We start from the raw sequence: 16,778 nt of genomic DNA, 5'->3' as shown, positions 1-16,778 counted from the left end.
GAAATTGAGGCCAAGAAGTCACCTGGGCAGTGAAGACATTCAGAAGGACATTTAAGAAGAGAAAAATAGTTTAATGATAAATTTCAGTATGGTTTTCAACTGAAAGGTGAACTCTGTAAACAAGGGTATATGTTTAAAGAAGAAAGCTTAGAGTCTTCTTGGTTACAGTGTCTTCAGAGTAATAACAGCTTAAAAGTTCAGGTGTGGGTGGGCAAAGGTATTATATAATAAAGACTTAAAGTTAAAAATAATAGTCAAAACTTTAGGTACTGATGAAACTTTTACAATGCTAACAGCATCTTTCAAGTAGGTAATATCCTCTCTGGTCACAGTGAACTCTCTCTGGATAATATCAGTAAGAAGTTTCCAAGAGAAGTGATGTGGGACTCCCCTGCCCCTGGTTGATGGGGAGGCTGCTTCAGCCTATGGCAGGGCAGATTGGAGCTAGGTGGGAGAATCAGAGATGTGGAGGGAAGTGGGCACAGTCAGGGAGAAGCCATGTAGCTGCCGAAGGAGAAAGATGTCACTGCCAGAAACTTCCCAATAAGCCACAGCTTCGTAGAGATATACAGATTAATAGAAATGGGTTCATTTAACATGTAGGAGTTAGTTGATGAGAAGCCTGAGCTAATATGCCAGTGTTGTAACAAATACAGTTTCTGTGTGATTACTCAGGTCTGGGTGTCTGGGAAATGAACAAGCAGGCTCCAGCTACAGAGAAGCAGTTGAGTACAAACCCCAAAGTTGTTGCCCGCCAGGGATGCGTTGTCGATGCTGTTGTCATTAGCCAGATCACACACACAGAAGCTGTTCACTGAGATTAGTCTGAAATTGTTGGAGATTCCCGGCTCTCTCTCTGGGTTGATGCCACTACCAAAAACAAAGCTGGCCAGAGCATGATAGTGAGCCAGAAGGACCACGGCATGCACTAGCTCAGGCAGGGACCAATTGTTTTCTCCAGTTTTGACAAGTTTCTGAAATGAGAATGTGGGTCAACATGAAAACCAGAGGAAGCGACATTCTCACACGCTCACTTGTAGCCGTGTTAACTAAAACTCCTTTTAGAATGTCTCACATATTAGATAGGCCTTTGGTCACACGATGTCATGTGCAAACTACCAAAGCCTCGCAACATGTGGTAGCATCGCCTATAATAAATACTGTACTGCAGCACTTTAAAAACATTAATAAGATGTTAAGATAATCAAGAAACATTAAAGCTGGAAGGGACTTTGACATTTTCTACCAAAGCTATTAATTTTCAGGCATTTTAGATACTCTGTCCCAAAGTCATGTGAAAATCTGGTTGAACAGGATAGCTGTTGATTTCCCTCTAGACAGCATTTGGTAGAGACGTCCACCTCCCCATTCCATAGGACAGAAAGTGACTGTTCACTGAAGTAAGAACCTTATGACATGTCAGTACACTTGTTCATATGCTAGTTCATTTGGCCTCTATTTACAGCCACAATTAAACCCATTAAAAACAACAATACCAAGTAATGTCCAATATTGGCTACCAACCTGACTGTGTCTGCAGACAACTACAAGCCAGTCACTAACACTGAGTAATTTTCCTGATTATATTTCTTGAAGACCCACTCTAAAAGTGGACCAGGTCCTGAAGTAGATAAAAGTAGAGGAAAGCTAGCTGAGCAGTTCAAATGCATGCATACATTCTCTCTCTGCTCCTGACATGTGGATGTGCATGCTGCTTCAAGCTCCTGTCTTCACTTCCCTGCAGTGATTAATGGACTGCAATTTGGAATTGTAATTTACAATAAATCTTTTCTCTCATAGGTTGCTTTTGGCAGGATTAACTGTCAAGGGTGAATTTCACCAATACTTCCCGGAGACTCCTTTCCATCAGTTCAATATTCATTCACACAGGTAATGCTGTTCTTTTCTCTATTAAAAAAAATCATCTTTATATGACTACAGCCTTAGACATATATTTTTCTGCTTTTCAAATCAGACATTTTGACATGTCCATTTTTCCCGAGGCTACACTGTTACACTATTTTTAAAACACAGGTACAATGTAATGCACCTAAGGATTTCATTTCTGAATTGATGTCAGGTTATTCTTTTGTTTTTTCTTCAGTTACCTGCTACAATGAATAGCTCCTTTATGCTCCAGCTCCTGTCAAGCCTTGAAGTGGTCCTCACCGTCCACTTGTCTTTGAAATGTTGGCTTGTCCTGCCTGTGCCCAGTCCTCTTTCTTTAGTCCTTCACCTCGACTGTCACTTATGTCCTCCCTTTCTAATCTCCATCTTATCAATTCTCTGATGTACTAACACACTATGAGATCAGAACAGACCTAGAACCGCGCTATGCTCCACAGAGTTCAAAAGTTGCCAAAATCTAATATTAAATAATAGAAACAGAGTGCTCGCTTTAAAAACCGGACAGTGGTTTAAAAGGCATTTCTATGTATTAGCACATTACACGTGTATTTGTAAGCAAGTGTCTGAGACGAAGGTAAGGCTTCTGGACTGAACTCTGCTGGACAGCACTGTGTCTGGGGAAGTAACTAAGTGTCTTGATAGAGATGTCTATTTCTTATCTGGTCAGTAAATCCCACACCAGCTGGAAGTCACTTTTGATTTATAAAAACCATTTCTTTATGGGTCTTAAATTATGAAATGTTAAAACTACTGAAGGACTTAGAATTCAGAGATCTTCCAACTTTACGGAATTTACTAACTAAAAGCACATATCACTGACAATACAGTCAGAAGCAGGACATCCTTGACACTAGTGGATTTGGATCTATTATCTCCTGGACAATGGAAGCCAACTTTTCTCAGTCAGACACCAAAGCACAAGTTCAGGCCAATGAGCAATGCTTATGAAGGATCAATTTTCATTTGCACTTAAATGAAACCCACTGAATTTCTGATTCTTTTCTGTAAGTGTATAATACAGCATCTCTTGTTTCTCAAGTTATTAATATATAGGTGTTTAGAATTAAGTCCTTATACACACACACACACATGTATAATGAAAAAGAGGCTATGAATAAACTCTCAAACTTCAAGCGTAACTCAGAACCTGTATAGAAACACCCAATACCTGAATGTGCTCTTTCGTGATCAGCCAGGGCCGGTGTGCCAGCAGCTTGTTAATTTCATTAAGATTTCTCAGTCGTTGTGGTACATATTCTAAGCCATTCAGCCACTCAGCAACCCCTCCAGTCTTTAAAAATTCATCCACATGCATGTTTATCAGGTAGGAACACTGGTGTCTGGCTGCAGCCTAAAGCACAGAAACAAGCTTCCTGAGAACAGTTGTGAGCAGGTCTTTCCACAGTGAGTAATTCAGATGGAGCCAATACAGTTTTTACTCAGTAGCTCTTTTCTCACAAAATCTTCCCTCAGAACTGTTTACCACACTGTTGTTGCAGATTCTTGAATCGATACATGAGGCGGATATGCAGTTTTCAAAGCAAATACTTGTCACAAGAAGTCAACGACTTCCTCCTGAGTTTGGTGGACACAGAGCAGCAGCTACACTAGCTATTTTCAGGAAACGCACAGGCACGGGGCAAGTCTGCTATGGGGAAGACCCAGTACGCTCCATCTAAAGTTCAGGAGCTTCTATGAATGTGTATCCTAATCAGGAATCTGGCTTATATGAGGACTTCTCTCGTCTCCCGTAGGATGAATGAAGCAATCACATCTGACCTCAGGGACGGGCCTAGACACCGCCATCATGGATCCTCTCTTTATGTAGTCAGTGTCAGCTGAGTGCTGTCAATGGGACACTCATGTGAAGGACGGCTGCTGCTCGTAAAAACTACTTTATTCTTTCCAGTCTCTGTATCTCAGCTCTGTCTTAGAGAGTGAGCATTCTCAGTCTGCGTTCAGCCTTGCTGTCATCGAAAGCTTGTATTAAAGTCACAGTTCATCAAGTTCATGTCAGAAAGCACAGAATGCTGTTTTTGTTCAGCTCAGTGACTCTCACCTGGGCAGGGCAGCTCTGCTGGCTGCTGCCTTTGTCTTTCCACGCACAGCAGCATGGGCTCATGCCCCCACTCTCTTCCCCACTGGCTGGCTAGGTAGAGCACAGCTCTCCTCCTACTGCTCTAGGACCACCATCACAGCTCCCTGCCCCAGCCCTCGACTTGCAGATAACATTGACTACTTAGAAGTGCTGCGATCCACTCAGTAAGTCTTCTCTTATACAGATCTGTCACTAGTGGCAACTAGAACTTTTCTCCTACCCCACACCAACGATCATCTTCATGTATAAGATAACTAAGGAAAATGCCTGCAATCAGCTTATGCAGAAAACGACCCCAAGAATAACAGCAAAACTGGACCCCAAATCCATCTTTAATCACAAGAAACTAAACATCAAAGTAATTCCACTGAAGGTTAAGCAAGAAACACTCAACATATTAAGTGACTTAAAGCAACTCTGAATGTATCCAAGGGATATGGTATTCAAAAAGCCAGAGGCTTCTTCAGTTATGCCCCATGTAACTATACTCAGCTTCACACACATGCACATACAAACATACATATATGCACACTCACATACACACACACATACATACACACCCCTCAACGGATACACACACAACCATATATGTATACAATCACACACACATCCCATACATACATACAGTCTCTCACACACACTCATATACGCATTAACCCACACACCCCCAAACATTCACACGTGCGCACACACACATTCCACACATTCACATACAGTCTCTTAACAGGCACACTCACTCACACCTCTCCCCCAAACACATACCTTAGAAGGGACACAGAGTATGTGGAACCTAGTTAATAACAGTAGGGAGTAGCGGGAAGTAAGCACCTACCATGATGGCAATGTAGTGCCTGTCTGGAAGGGGAAGGGGGCCATCCATGCGCAGCATGTAGAACTGGCTCCGCAGGAAAGATTCCAGGTACTGAGTGTGCAAGCTCATCACCTGTGTGATGTTGTCCAGGCGACCAGACGTAGAGTACTCTTCCACGAGAAAGTTTGTCCGTTCGTCCACCGTGTTTGCTTGGACAACCTATTAACAAGCAGAGACTGCAGTGACTACTGTGATGGAGGGAGCTTTGCTTTCTGCGGACCCTGCCTCTACTGGGAAAATACATATTCATTTGATGCTAACAGACCCTGAAATTATGCAGCTGCTCATACTAGAAACAGAAATTTAAAAAGAGAAAGCACCATTCAGTTTTGGCTTTGGTGCCACAATTTATTAAACAACAAATGGTAAGTTATCAAACATTAAACACGCAGCTATAAAGCTGAGGGAAGAAGCCTCCATCTGTCTTTGCAGGCAAGCAGACAGACTCCAGAGCCCGTTGCCTGGCCATTGTTACACAAATGTAGCAAGGCAAATCCAGGAGCATTTGGCCACATGTATTTGCAGCCTACTCTCATCAACTGACAAAGAAAATTACTTGCATTATTTTGGACAAATATCTGATCCTTTGTTGTTTTTGCTGGTCAACATTTTTAACATCTTTATGAAATTTGTTTTAGAGATACAGGCACATATAATGACTTGTGGAAAAATATTAGTTGAAAATTAATACGGACACTAGATTCCATCATTGCTAGTCTAAGCCTAATGTAGTAATTACTAAAAACAAGGCATGAAAATAGAACTTACATCCTCCATCGCGGGACCAAAGAACTTCCACAAAATAGATGATAATATACAGCCATATACTCCATGCCAGGTTGGTGTCACACACCCAATTGGGTGTGGCAGTGTGAAGAGCTTGTTAATCTTGTGAAAAGATGCAGCTCTGTGAGACTGGATGGACACCAGGTGACCCCACCACTGGCTAAGTTCCCATTTGTATTTTTGAGCTATACTTTTAGATGTAAGATGAACATACTTCTCAGTTTTAGAGATAAGGAAGCAGATTCTGGATGTAACTCAATGTTGTACATCTAGTTCATAGCAAAGGGTTTGACTAGGTCTGTGAAGTCCAAAGTGACGGCCTTTAAAGACTCACTGCTCTCTTCAGAGCTGGCTTCACAGCTCCTTTTTCCCCTGGGGGAGTGCACATTATACAAAGGAAGTGTTTGTGGATAAATACTTAAATGGAGTATATCTAAAAGTGAAGCTGTGAAGAAATGCTAGTTACACTGGCATAAATACAAAAGGCAACTTTACCTCAGCTCGTTATGGAACCCCGGGTACTCTCATTTGCTGTTTCCCTGTTGGGTCAACTAGAGGGACTGAGCTAATAGTTAAGAAATAATAGCCTCCAAACCCAAATATAAATAGGGCCAGAATATTCTATTTTTGATTTGCTTTCTCTATAAGTTTTTGAGTTCTCACAGGGTGTTTACAATATATCACTAGATTCATATGCTGCTCCACATCCTAAGGATGCTCCGGAAGGTAGTGCACATGCATCAGGCCACCATCTCACAGTGCAGCCCTGAGCTGTGCACGCAGGCACATGCACAGCAGCGCTTCTCAGAGCTGTCACCTCTGAGAGCTAGAGATGCAGCACGGTGACTTTACTTTTTGACTCAATGAGAAGGTCGTTGAAGCAGGAACAGCAAGTGAAGTGAAGACACCACCCTAGACATCCACAGACAAAGACAGCTCTGCACACCAGAGAACAGCAGCGAGGAGACGACTGCATCCATGTGCACTGGGCACCCACAAGCAGACAAGTAAGTCCTTACACCTTACAGTGGTTCTCAGCCTGATGACAGCCAAGAGGCATCACCAAGACCCCGACCTCACTTTCATCATCCACAAAGATGCCTACCAACAAAACAAGTGCAAACCTTACTCTGTACCACTGTTAATCTCTCTGCCTTGTCACCAAACCCTACCAAAGATACACAGTTGTTAGAGCATTTGTGGCATCCTGTCAATCAATCTTATAAATGAGAAAAAAAGAGTAACTACCAGTAATGAAGTCATTGTCTATCTTTTAAAGGTAGATTTCATTTCCAAGTATCTTTCTGTCCCAATTACACGATAAAAGTACTACTGTGAAATGCTGGTCTCTTTAAACATGAAAACTTTAAGATTTTCTTAGTGAATCTAAAAAAAAAACAACACATTTTTCTGACATGATAACACATTAAAGAGCAAAACACATCTACTTTTGCATGAAAATATGGATGCAGTTTTAGTGAGTTTCAGACTAGATAATGTATTAAGCACAAAAAGAACTTACTTCCTTCTCTGGAATAAAGGCACTTGGTCCTCTTGTTAGGGGTTGAGACACTCTGATTCTTTTATCCTGTTTGTAAAAGAAAAGTTCAATGTGTTATGATAACTTTCCCAGAAAATTTGATTGGTAGATAATGACAGCCAATGCACTACAATAAATGAGTAAGTAAACAGAATTACATAACCCCGAAGAAGTTTGGGGTCAGGTCAAAGAAAATCCAGAGCAGCACTGGTTGTGCAGATGTGAGATAAAAGGACAGACTTCTACCAACCACAGTGCTGGGGGAGACTCAGTCATCAGAGATCATTTACAATTGAAAGCTATTAACCCCTATATTAAATTCATACCTGTCCTTACACTGCTACAGTAGTACGACATTGCTGAGGAATATTACTATTTTTGTCCCACTTAAGTCTCTTTATGATTTATCATGAAGATTCTAATGAGTTTGCTCCCTTCTCCACGAGCAAGCCTGGGTGCAGAGAACAAAGAGGTCTCTTGAATTCCTTATCTACAACACTTGGGGAAATGGCTACGTGATTGTCTACGATAAAGGTAACACTCTGAGTTAAGAAGCAGCCCTCTGAAGTCACCACATAAAACTATGGGTGACAGCATAAAGGTTACAAAGACTGAGCAGGAATAATAAAGAATACAGGCCTTGTGCCTACTAGAAAAGTTTATTGAGCTTTCAATGCCACGAACCCTCCTGAGGAAACTCGACGCTAAGAAAGTAACTCAGGTGGCTCCTTCCCTGAAAGTAACAGAACCTCTTCTAAATGAGCCTACAGTAAGAGCCAGACAAATGGAAACTGACTGGTAGTCCATGGGTAGATACCTGGGTATAAGTGCTCTGTCCAAACCCAAGTAAGACTAATTAGCATACATTAACAACTTCTCAGGACTATACTGTAGAGTTACATGAACATGATGCAATCAGAGATCCAGGAGAAACTAAATGTCACTCAAATGCAGATGCAAGAGGAAAGAAAAGGGAAGCCCTGGGTGAGTATCAACAGAGAAACCAGTGGTGTTGCTATAAATTTCTGGAAAAAGTAAAGCTTAAACAAGGTCATTTATATTCATTCTCTCCCTTCCTCCCTCCCCTTGTTAGGGGGTAACTTTAGTCTTTTTTGTTCCTTACAAATAAAAGAGCTTACCAAACACAAATAGTTATTTAAATCCTTTAATCCCTTACTTCATTAAGAAGCAGTTTTAAAACAAATTGGCAAAAGTAGGCAGTTGGGTATTCAACAGTGATTTCTTTGAGAGCCTAATTAGATATTGTGATAGGCCGAGGAGAGGAGTAAGAAAACAGACTTAGCCCCAACCCTTCTGAGTGTTGCACACACTCTCCATCAACTGTCAGTGTTCTAGCAAAATGTATACGTCACATGACAACTGTAAGCTGCTTAAGTTTCCAAACAAGCTACACATCTAGATCACAAAGCAATGCCGTAATTCCCAGGCAATTGCTCAATGACATGGAGGATGGCACATGAACTGGATTAACTCAAAATTTCTCATACTGGTATTTCTGTCTACACTGACTACAATCTAATTTGTCTAAAAAAAAAAAAAAAACCAGAATACAAAATAGAAGATCTATGTTCCCCTAGCTCCCCTCTGCAAATGATGACGGATAAAATGTCAAGACATTGTGGTAGTGACACCTGTTTGAGACTAGCCTAGGTTATATAGCCATCTTGTCTCTAGAAACACAAAACCTAATGCAGCCCACTGTCTGTAGACCTTCATGAACTATAATGGGGAAAGCAACTTCCTGGATAACTAGCCATTTCCAATAAACAAAGCACCTAAGAAGCTGATATAAGGGAGAAAACCAAGTTTGAAGAGAAAAAAATGTAAGTATGGTGATAAATGAACACTGTAAAATAAGAAAATACACAAAATTCAGAGAAAGAGGGTACAAAAAATATGCATACCCTTACATGGAAGTATCTAAGGGGTTTCTGGAGACAGCATGAGGTACTGCGGTTATAATGTATTTATAAAAATTATGAGTTAGTACATTAATAAACCTAATTCACCTTTAAATTTTTAAAACTTTTACTTTGTTTACAAAAGTACTTTCTGCAACAGATAACATTTAAATATAACCTGTGTTTTTATTGTAAGGTAACTACAGGATCCTGCATGCAACTCAACACAGTATCATTTTTAAACTACTACTAAGAAGGCAGACATACATGCAGCTACACACACCATTTGTCTCGCACTGGCAGGCGCACACAGCGGCTGAGACGAGAGTGTTAGCAGCCATCATCAACCTCACTGTTCCAGGTACATGCAGGATGTGCACTTCACTCCTGAGTAATGCTGGCACGAACATCCTTAGAGCAAGAGACCTGTGGCATAGGCCATAAGATCTGGCATAGTTTCTGCTGCAAGATGAACTCCTGGGGTTTCAACTAGAATTAACCTTAAAAGAGTTACATACTGCTACAGAAAACAAAGATGCCCATTTTTATCCCCTGAGAAATGTCCACGTAACACACTCATTTCAAAAGTAGAAATGTTCTTGGGTTGTTTTATTGTATGCTTATTTGAGTACCAAGTTCATAAACAAAGATGAGGATCAGATCTGTGTTTGCAATGTCACTCTGGGGGTGACACTGTATCTGGGCCATAGAGAGGAAGTTAGTAGAGGTCTGGAGACAGCCCATGAGAGAGGTGGCATAGTTTTACCTGAAGGCACTGTCTTTTCAATAAATTGAATGGAGAGCTAACAGCATTTTCTTTTTCCTTTTCTCAGAAATACACATACATAAGTACATACATAAATATGCATGTGTGTAGCTATTACACATATATAGTATGTAACAATGTATACATATGTAAATATACCTATAGGTACATGTGTACTTTGTATATATGCATGGTTTTGCTTGAGACAGGTCTTGCTATGTCCCTCTAGCTGGCCTGGAACTCCACAGTGCGGACCAGGTTGAACCTGCAGCCATCTGCCAGCCTCTGCCTCCTCTTTAGACTACAGTCACAAGTGTGAGTCATGGCCCTCCCTCAGCTGCGCTCTCTAACTGGTACGGCTTTGAAGTTACCACTCCGTCCGCTTCTGCATGGGACAGCCTTCCTGGGGTTTCTCTGCTGCAGCAAATGGCTGCTGTACACATTTCTAAAAGGCTGAAAACCAATTAGAAAAATGGCCAAGGCAGATCCTCAATTTCACTCTGAGCTCATTTTACTCTCAAAAAAAAAAAAAAAATTCTACCAGTCCATTTTTATCACTGTATGCTTTAAGGTAAGATCAAATATAAGAGAAATAAAAAAACCAAAATGGCCAAGAGATCTGCTTTCAACTATACAGTAGAGTTCTAGTCAACGTTTCACCTTTCCTTGGCTTTTTCTTGGGTATCCGAAATACCAAAAAACAGCTTTCTACTTTATTCTTTAGGCTAGTCATTCTAAAAGCCCAGCCTTGGTGCTCATATGATAGGCACTGGCCACATTTAGTTAAATTTAAAATAAGTTTAAAGCAATTTCCATCTACACTGGTCACACTTCTAGTGCCTGACAGCCACATCTCACAAAGCTGCCAGGCTAGCCAGTTTTGGAATCACTGCACAGGAATGGCCAGTCCTGCTCTCCCTTCTTCCCTCGGCTCTGAGGCTGTGTCTTGATTCTGAGAGTGTGCTGAACACTACTGCCCCTCTTTAAAATCAACACCACATGGGATCTACCTGTAACTGGCAGGTGCTATCAAACTGTGAGTGAGCAGCAGTGCAATGGCAGCCCTGTGAGCTAAGTCCTGAGAAACTGAAACTCTAAGCCTCCAACACAGCCAAGCTACCATCTACTACCAGACTCTCTTACAAGCAAACTCCCCCTGAGGCCTTCTCATAGCCTGTTCAGTTCACAGTAGCTCTCAGCTCTCCTCTCACTCAGCTTCCACATGAACTCCACGGCCCACAAGGACACCTTTTCACACCACAAAGAATTCTTCTCTCAAGTGAACATTCTCGTCCATGGCTTTCACACAAACAAATGCGACCATAACTTTAACACTGGAGGATTGGGGGAGCTCAATGACAGGGGCTTTAAACGAAAAAGAACAAAAGACGTGACTCTGTATCTTCTCTAAGTGAGGAGTAAGTTCTCTGAAGTCCTTAAGTTGGCACTGGGGCATCCTGGGACATTGTCATATACGTTCAGTCTTTCATACTACAAAATGACTTTGTCATTTAGTAAGTCCATTATGAAACTGCATGCCTGAGTGACAAAGAAAAAACTAATGTTTTACCTGAGTTTACAATTTTCTGTTTCATAGCTGTCTTTAATCACATGAGGCCCTAAGCTGTAGGCTAGACACATGTAAAAACTCACATATTGAAAGTCATTTTATTCCAAAGACTTAATACTGGCAGGTCTTCAGGGCACCATAGCAGCAGTGACCCTGCTCACTCAGAGGGTTGTACTTCATGTAGACAGTCAGTCCTCTAAATGTCTCTCAGTCATCGGTTTTTGCTCATGCTAAGGAAGATGTCAGCTCTCGGCTGTAGCTCTTGCCCTTGTGGAGAGGCCCTGGCATCACTTCCAGCTGACATACAAAGCTTGGTAGAAAACGAGGCACCATAGTTTCCTTCTGCCCATTTTCTCCCATGAGAGAAAAAGAAAGCTACATGAAAACCTGTGTCATTCTATATCAAATAACCTGTGGCTGTCCTAAATTCAAACTTTTATTACATTTTTCTATTTATTCATATGTGTGACAGAGGTACGCACATCATGGTATATATGCAGAGATCAGAGGATAACACTTGGGGGTCAGTTCTCTCCCACTATGTGAGCGCCTGGACGAGACTCAGGTTGTTGGACTTGGTAGCAAGAACCTTACCAGCTGAGCCATCTCATGGGCCCAGTTACATTAATTTTGAGGACAAAACTGTCCTGGGTCCTTTTCTTTAACTATCTGTGATTAAGGTAATGATTTGTTCTTGGACTTAAAAGCCTTTTATCATACTAGTGAATTGTACCATGACACTTACATCAAGAATCTTGTTTAGCTTTTGTGCAAGTCACAGGAAGCAAACAGCCTAGAATGTTTCTTAGCTGCTGTCCATCACGGTGACCATTAGCTTCATGGGCTGATGGATTTTAAGTTGATTGATATTAAGTGGTAGATTTAAAGCCTCAACTGCCTACCTACATGCTCAAGATTCAAGAGCAACATGGCAAGTGGGTTCCAAGCATGTGATTCTAGACCATTCCATCAGCATCAAAGGTTCTGTGGTGCAGTAGGCAGTACTTCCCAGCATTGCCCTGATTTGGGGGCAATAGAAAGGTGGAAAACGGCTGTTTTCATAGGACTGAACCCAGCACAACATGTACTAGTAGAGGGGGAAAAACAAGATGTAACTGGGAAAAATGTAAAACCAAGAAATTAACTAGCTAGAAAAGCTGGAAGATACCATTTCTCATTTGTTAATAACTTTAAAACCACTAAAAATAAAGAGAAATTATCTATAATGCTGATTCTGGTGCTAGAAAACAAAAGGGAGTATAAAGGTATATAAAGTGCTTAAAACAAAAGGAATCTAACTTGTGGCTTGTTTTCAAATATTCTAGACAACAGTCAAAATGTTCTTATTTAATCTATTAGATTCAACCATTTCAATCAAGAAAGCATTGGCCATAAAATGGGAGCTATACTTTATGCCTGCTCTATACTTTATACTGCATGCTTTGAGGGGCATTACCAGGGCTGTCATCTCAAAAGTGCTGCTAGCAGGTATGGTCCCTTCTGGACAGTGCAAGCAGAGAGGATCTACTAGACAGAAATCAGCTGAAATTATGTCTATTAAGCAATTACCTGTTGGCAAACAAAACCTTGAAAGGATGAAGTTGAGATATATTTAGAAAATTAGCTATTTTGACACTTAAGAGCTAAGCACTTTACTAGATCACCTTATATAAATTAATCCTAATAGAAAATTAAGACACCTGCAAGTTTAGGACTCTTAAAATTATGAGTCTTTAAAATTAATCAGCAAACTACTTGCTTATAGGTGGATAGACTTGTTTGTTTCCTGCTCACCCAGATGCAAATAATCACACAGAAACTATATTAATTACCACATTGTTTAGCCAATAGCTTGGTCATGTTTCTAACTCTTAAATCTTAAATTAACCCATTCCTATTATTTTATATTTTACCATGAGGCTCATGGTTTACCAGTTAAGGTTCAGGGGCATCTATCTCCTTTGCCAGCTACATGGTGTCTCCCCGACTCTGCCTTCTTTTTCCCAGCATTCAGTTTAGTTTCCCTCACCTAGTTCTACTCTACCCTATCACAGGCCAAAATAGAATCTTTATTCATTAACCAATAAAAGCAACACATATACAGAAGGACTTCCCACACCATTTCCCCTTTTCTGTTCAAATAAAAAAAGGTTTTAACTTTAACATAGCAAGATTGCATATAACAAAACAGTTACCAAGCAAGAATTATACTTATAATATTTAGTCAATTTACATTTGGCAAATTAAGGAAAATATCATTTATCCTATCTTTGTGAGTCGAACGTTTTATGTCCAATCTATCTTTTATCATAAATAAGGAAAAGTATAACTATAACTATCTGTTCTTCAACTCCAACAATGACTCCAGAATATAATATTACCTAAGTAAACAGAAAGTGCATTGTAAGCAACTTGCAAAACTCTAGAATTGACAGAGACATCTTGCTGCCTGGACAGTCACCCAAAGTTCTTCTGTAACATTGACCACCCATCTTCAGTTCACAGGCCCATAGTATCTGGCAGACTTTTCCATGAAGCAAGAAATCTGAAGATCTCTCATGTCTTGTACTGGCAAAGTTCATCAGTCACTTTCTTCTGTGTACTGCAGAATGTCTGGCAGTGACTTTTATAAAGCAGGAACCCTGAAGGACCATCTCACCTTTAAGCAAGTTCAGCAGTCATTTTTCTGTGGTTCCTGCATATCCAGTTCATACAGAATCTCATCAAGCGTTCAAGCAAGAACAGTTTCCTGCCCAAATTGCTAACAAACTCCATAAGGAGACTCTTCAATGTCCATCTTCCTCTTGAAATAATTGGTGCTACTAGGAGCAGAGATGTCTCATTGTCATGAAAAGTCCTAAGTTCTTAAAATATTTTGAATGCCATATTCTGTTAGTCTTTTTTTAATTTTTTTTCCTGTTAGTCTTTGAAAGGTTTGAAGAATACCTATACATCTGAAATATATCTCTAGATATATCATCTAGAAAAATCTAACTAACATGACTACAAGCTTGACTATTATAGATTATCTATTAACCTGTATTTATTAATTATACATTTTTAATGAGCTGCACAAACACAATACCTTAATCATGAGCAGAAATATACATATAACAAAATTGACCTTAAATTTGTATCAATAAACCAAGATCCATACCAATGCAAAGTATTCATCTATATGGCATATCCCCTTTAAATGTAAATAAACATTTATAAGCAACCATTTAGAGAATTTGGGCATTGTCCTCTAGACTACTTCCTGCTGACTGGGATGCTGTTAATCAGGTCTTTTATGGAATATCCTGTGTGATAGGTCCATCTCAGCCAGCAGTCTTGAAGCTGTCATGGATGTTGGACCATCTGGTACACTGCTTCAGGGGTCTTGTTTGATCAAACCATAATAGCTGGTAAGGAATCCACAGCTTTCTAACCTCTGTGGAAACCAAAACAGAACCTTTTTTCCAAAGCAACGTATCTTTAGACTCAAATTTTGAAGTCAAGATACCTTCAAAATATATATGTTGGTTTAGCTTAGCAGCCCATACAATGAAATGTCTCTCTGCACTTAGCTCATTTACAGTCAAAAATTTAAAGAAAACACAATAATATACATAATCCAGATTCTCTGTGTATTTTCCATCTTTACATTGTTATTTTTTTTACTCCTCTAATCTACGACTGTCTGTACTCTTTTATATATTACTTTTACTGTCTCTTTAAAGATGTTTACTTCCTTTTTTATAACTGTCTATACTCTTTTTTCTTTCTCTCCCAAGTCTATGTACATTTATAAATACATTGTGACCGGTTCAGAGGTTTATTTCTGTCTGAGTTTGTCTTTATTGCATATCTGTAATTATTTTCTGACCAAGAGTGCTTTTAAATGAGTAAACAGCTTGGTTTCAGTGGCACTGGATGCTGGCTCTGCCTCTCTCAGCCTTTCAGTATGGTAGAGTATGTTTACCACAAGCTCTGGGACCGCCGAGTGGGAGCTGCATTCACCACCTCAGCTCTGGTAAGCAGTTGGTCCATGCTGCCACCAAATAACTTGCAGCACACTGTCCACAAATCCCATTCAAGTACTCAGCCTCCTGAATGAACCAGAGAGCTGTTTGTGTAGCTAGTATAAACCGGGAAGCCTTCTTAAAGGAACCATGCAGTTTTTGCTGTTACCGCTGAGTCAGGAAGCCTTCTCTTAAAGGAATGTGCCTCTGCTTGCTTCTGGCAAACAGAGCCCACCTAAGAAAATGGTGCTACCATGGAGCTGTGCTTAACTCACTCTCTCTCTCTCTCTCTTTTTTTTTTTTTTTTGTGTGTGTGTGTGTGTGTGTGTGTGTCTAGAATTCCTTTCCAAGCTCTCTCAGGTTTTATGTGGATGTAGTCAACCCACACTGGTGTGCCATTTTGTAGGTGAGGGCTGCTTGTTCATTTTCTGGCCACCCAGACCAGATAATTATCACACAGAAACTATATTAATTACAATGCTGTTTGGCCTACTAGCTCAAGCTTCTTATTAACTAACTCTTACATCTTGAATTAGCCCATTTATTACTTTGCATTTTACCACTATGTTCATGGTTTACTGGTAAGGTTCCTGGGCACCTGTCTCCTTTGGCAGATACATGGTGTCTCCCTAACTCCACCTTCTTTCCTCCTCTATCTTCTTGGAATTCCCATCTTAGTCTATTCTGCCCTGCTGCAGGCCAAAGCAGCTTAATTAATTAACCAATAAAAGGAATACATATACAAATGGACACACCTCTTGCCCTAAAAAACTGACTGCCAAGGAGAAAATTGATTGCTACATTCTAAGATGCTAATATATTTAAATGATTAAATTCAATGTTTTTATTTATTTTTTCTTCAGTTTGTGCCATTAGAAAATGCAAAACTATGCACATACACCTACTCATGTAAAGCTGTTCCTGCAATTACTCCATAAAGATTATGAATAGTACATATATGATTAATTTTATAAAGACTCTATATCTCTTTATAAGTGCCATCTGCTTAATGTGTAAAACTATTCTGGAAAAGTGAAATCTAATCCCACAGCTTTCAAAGATAGCCTCAGATGACAGTTTAACAGTTTCAACATTTTTAATGTACAACAACAACAAAAACATCTTAATGACTACACGCACCCTAAACAATCTTTTCTGTGAATACAGGAAATCTGGTTGTTGCTGAAGATGCAAGCAGTGCATTTCAGTTGTTTTCTGTCCTCACACTAATCATAGGTGCTCCGTTTTAGCAAGATCACTGAAGAAAGACTAGGGTTAGACCACAGTCACAATGATGCAGGAAACGATGTAGA

The 16,778-nt window shown here is 40.1% G+C and overlaps 1 protein-coding gene across 1 annotated transcript in view; it reads right to left on the bottom strand.

Moving 5' to 3' along the window:
* The window catches only part of Sesn3 (sestrin 3), a 59,321-nt gene that overhangs the window by 11,367 nt on the left and 31,176 nt on the right, over positions 1 to 16,778 (bottom strand). Inside the window, exons 2-5 of the mRNA XM_041656986.1 lie at positions 7,186 to 7,251; positions 4,839 to 5,036; positions 3,077 to 3,259; positions 738 to 974 (exon numbers count right to left, since the gene is read on the bottom strand). Of these exons, the coding sequence (XP_041512920.1) occupies positions 738 to 974; positions 3,077 to 3,259; positions 4,839 to 5,036; positions 7,186 to 7,251 (684 nt within the window). The remainder of the gene's footprint in view (positions 1 to 737; positions 975 to 3,076; positions 3,260 to 4,838; positions 5,037 to 7,185; positions 7,252 to 16,778) is intronic.

This window comes from Microtus oregoni, unplaced genomic scaffold (assembly GCF_018167655.1).
Source record: "Microtus oregoni isolate MIOR12 unplaced genomic scaffold, Mior012 000008F_ref0000371, whole genome shotgun sequence".
Classification (NCBI taxonomy): domain Eukaryota; kingdom Metazoa; phylum Chordata; class Mammalia; order Rodentia; family Cricetidae; genus Microtus; species Microtus oregoni.
The sequence above is the reverse complement of the archived record's forward strand: the minus strand, read 5'-3'. Positions and strand labels throughout refer to the sequence as shown.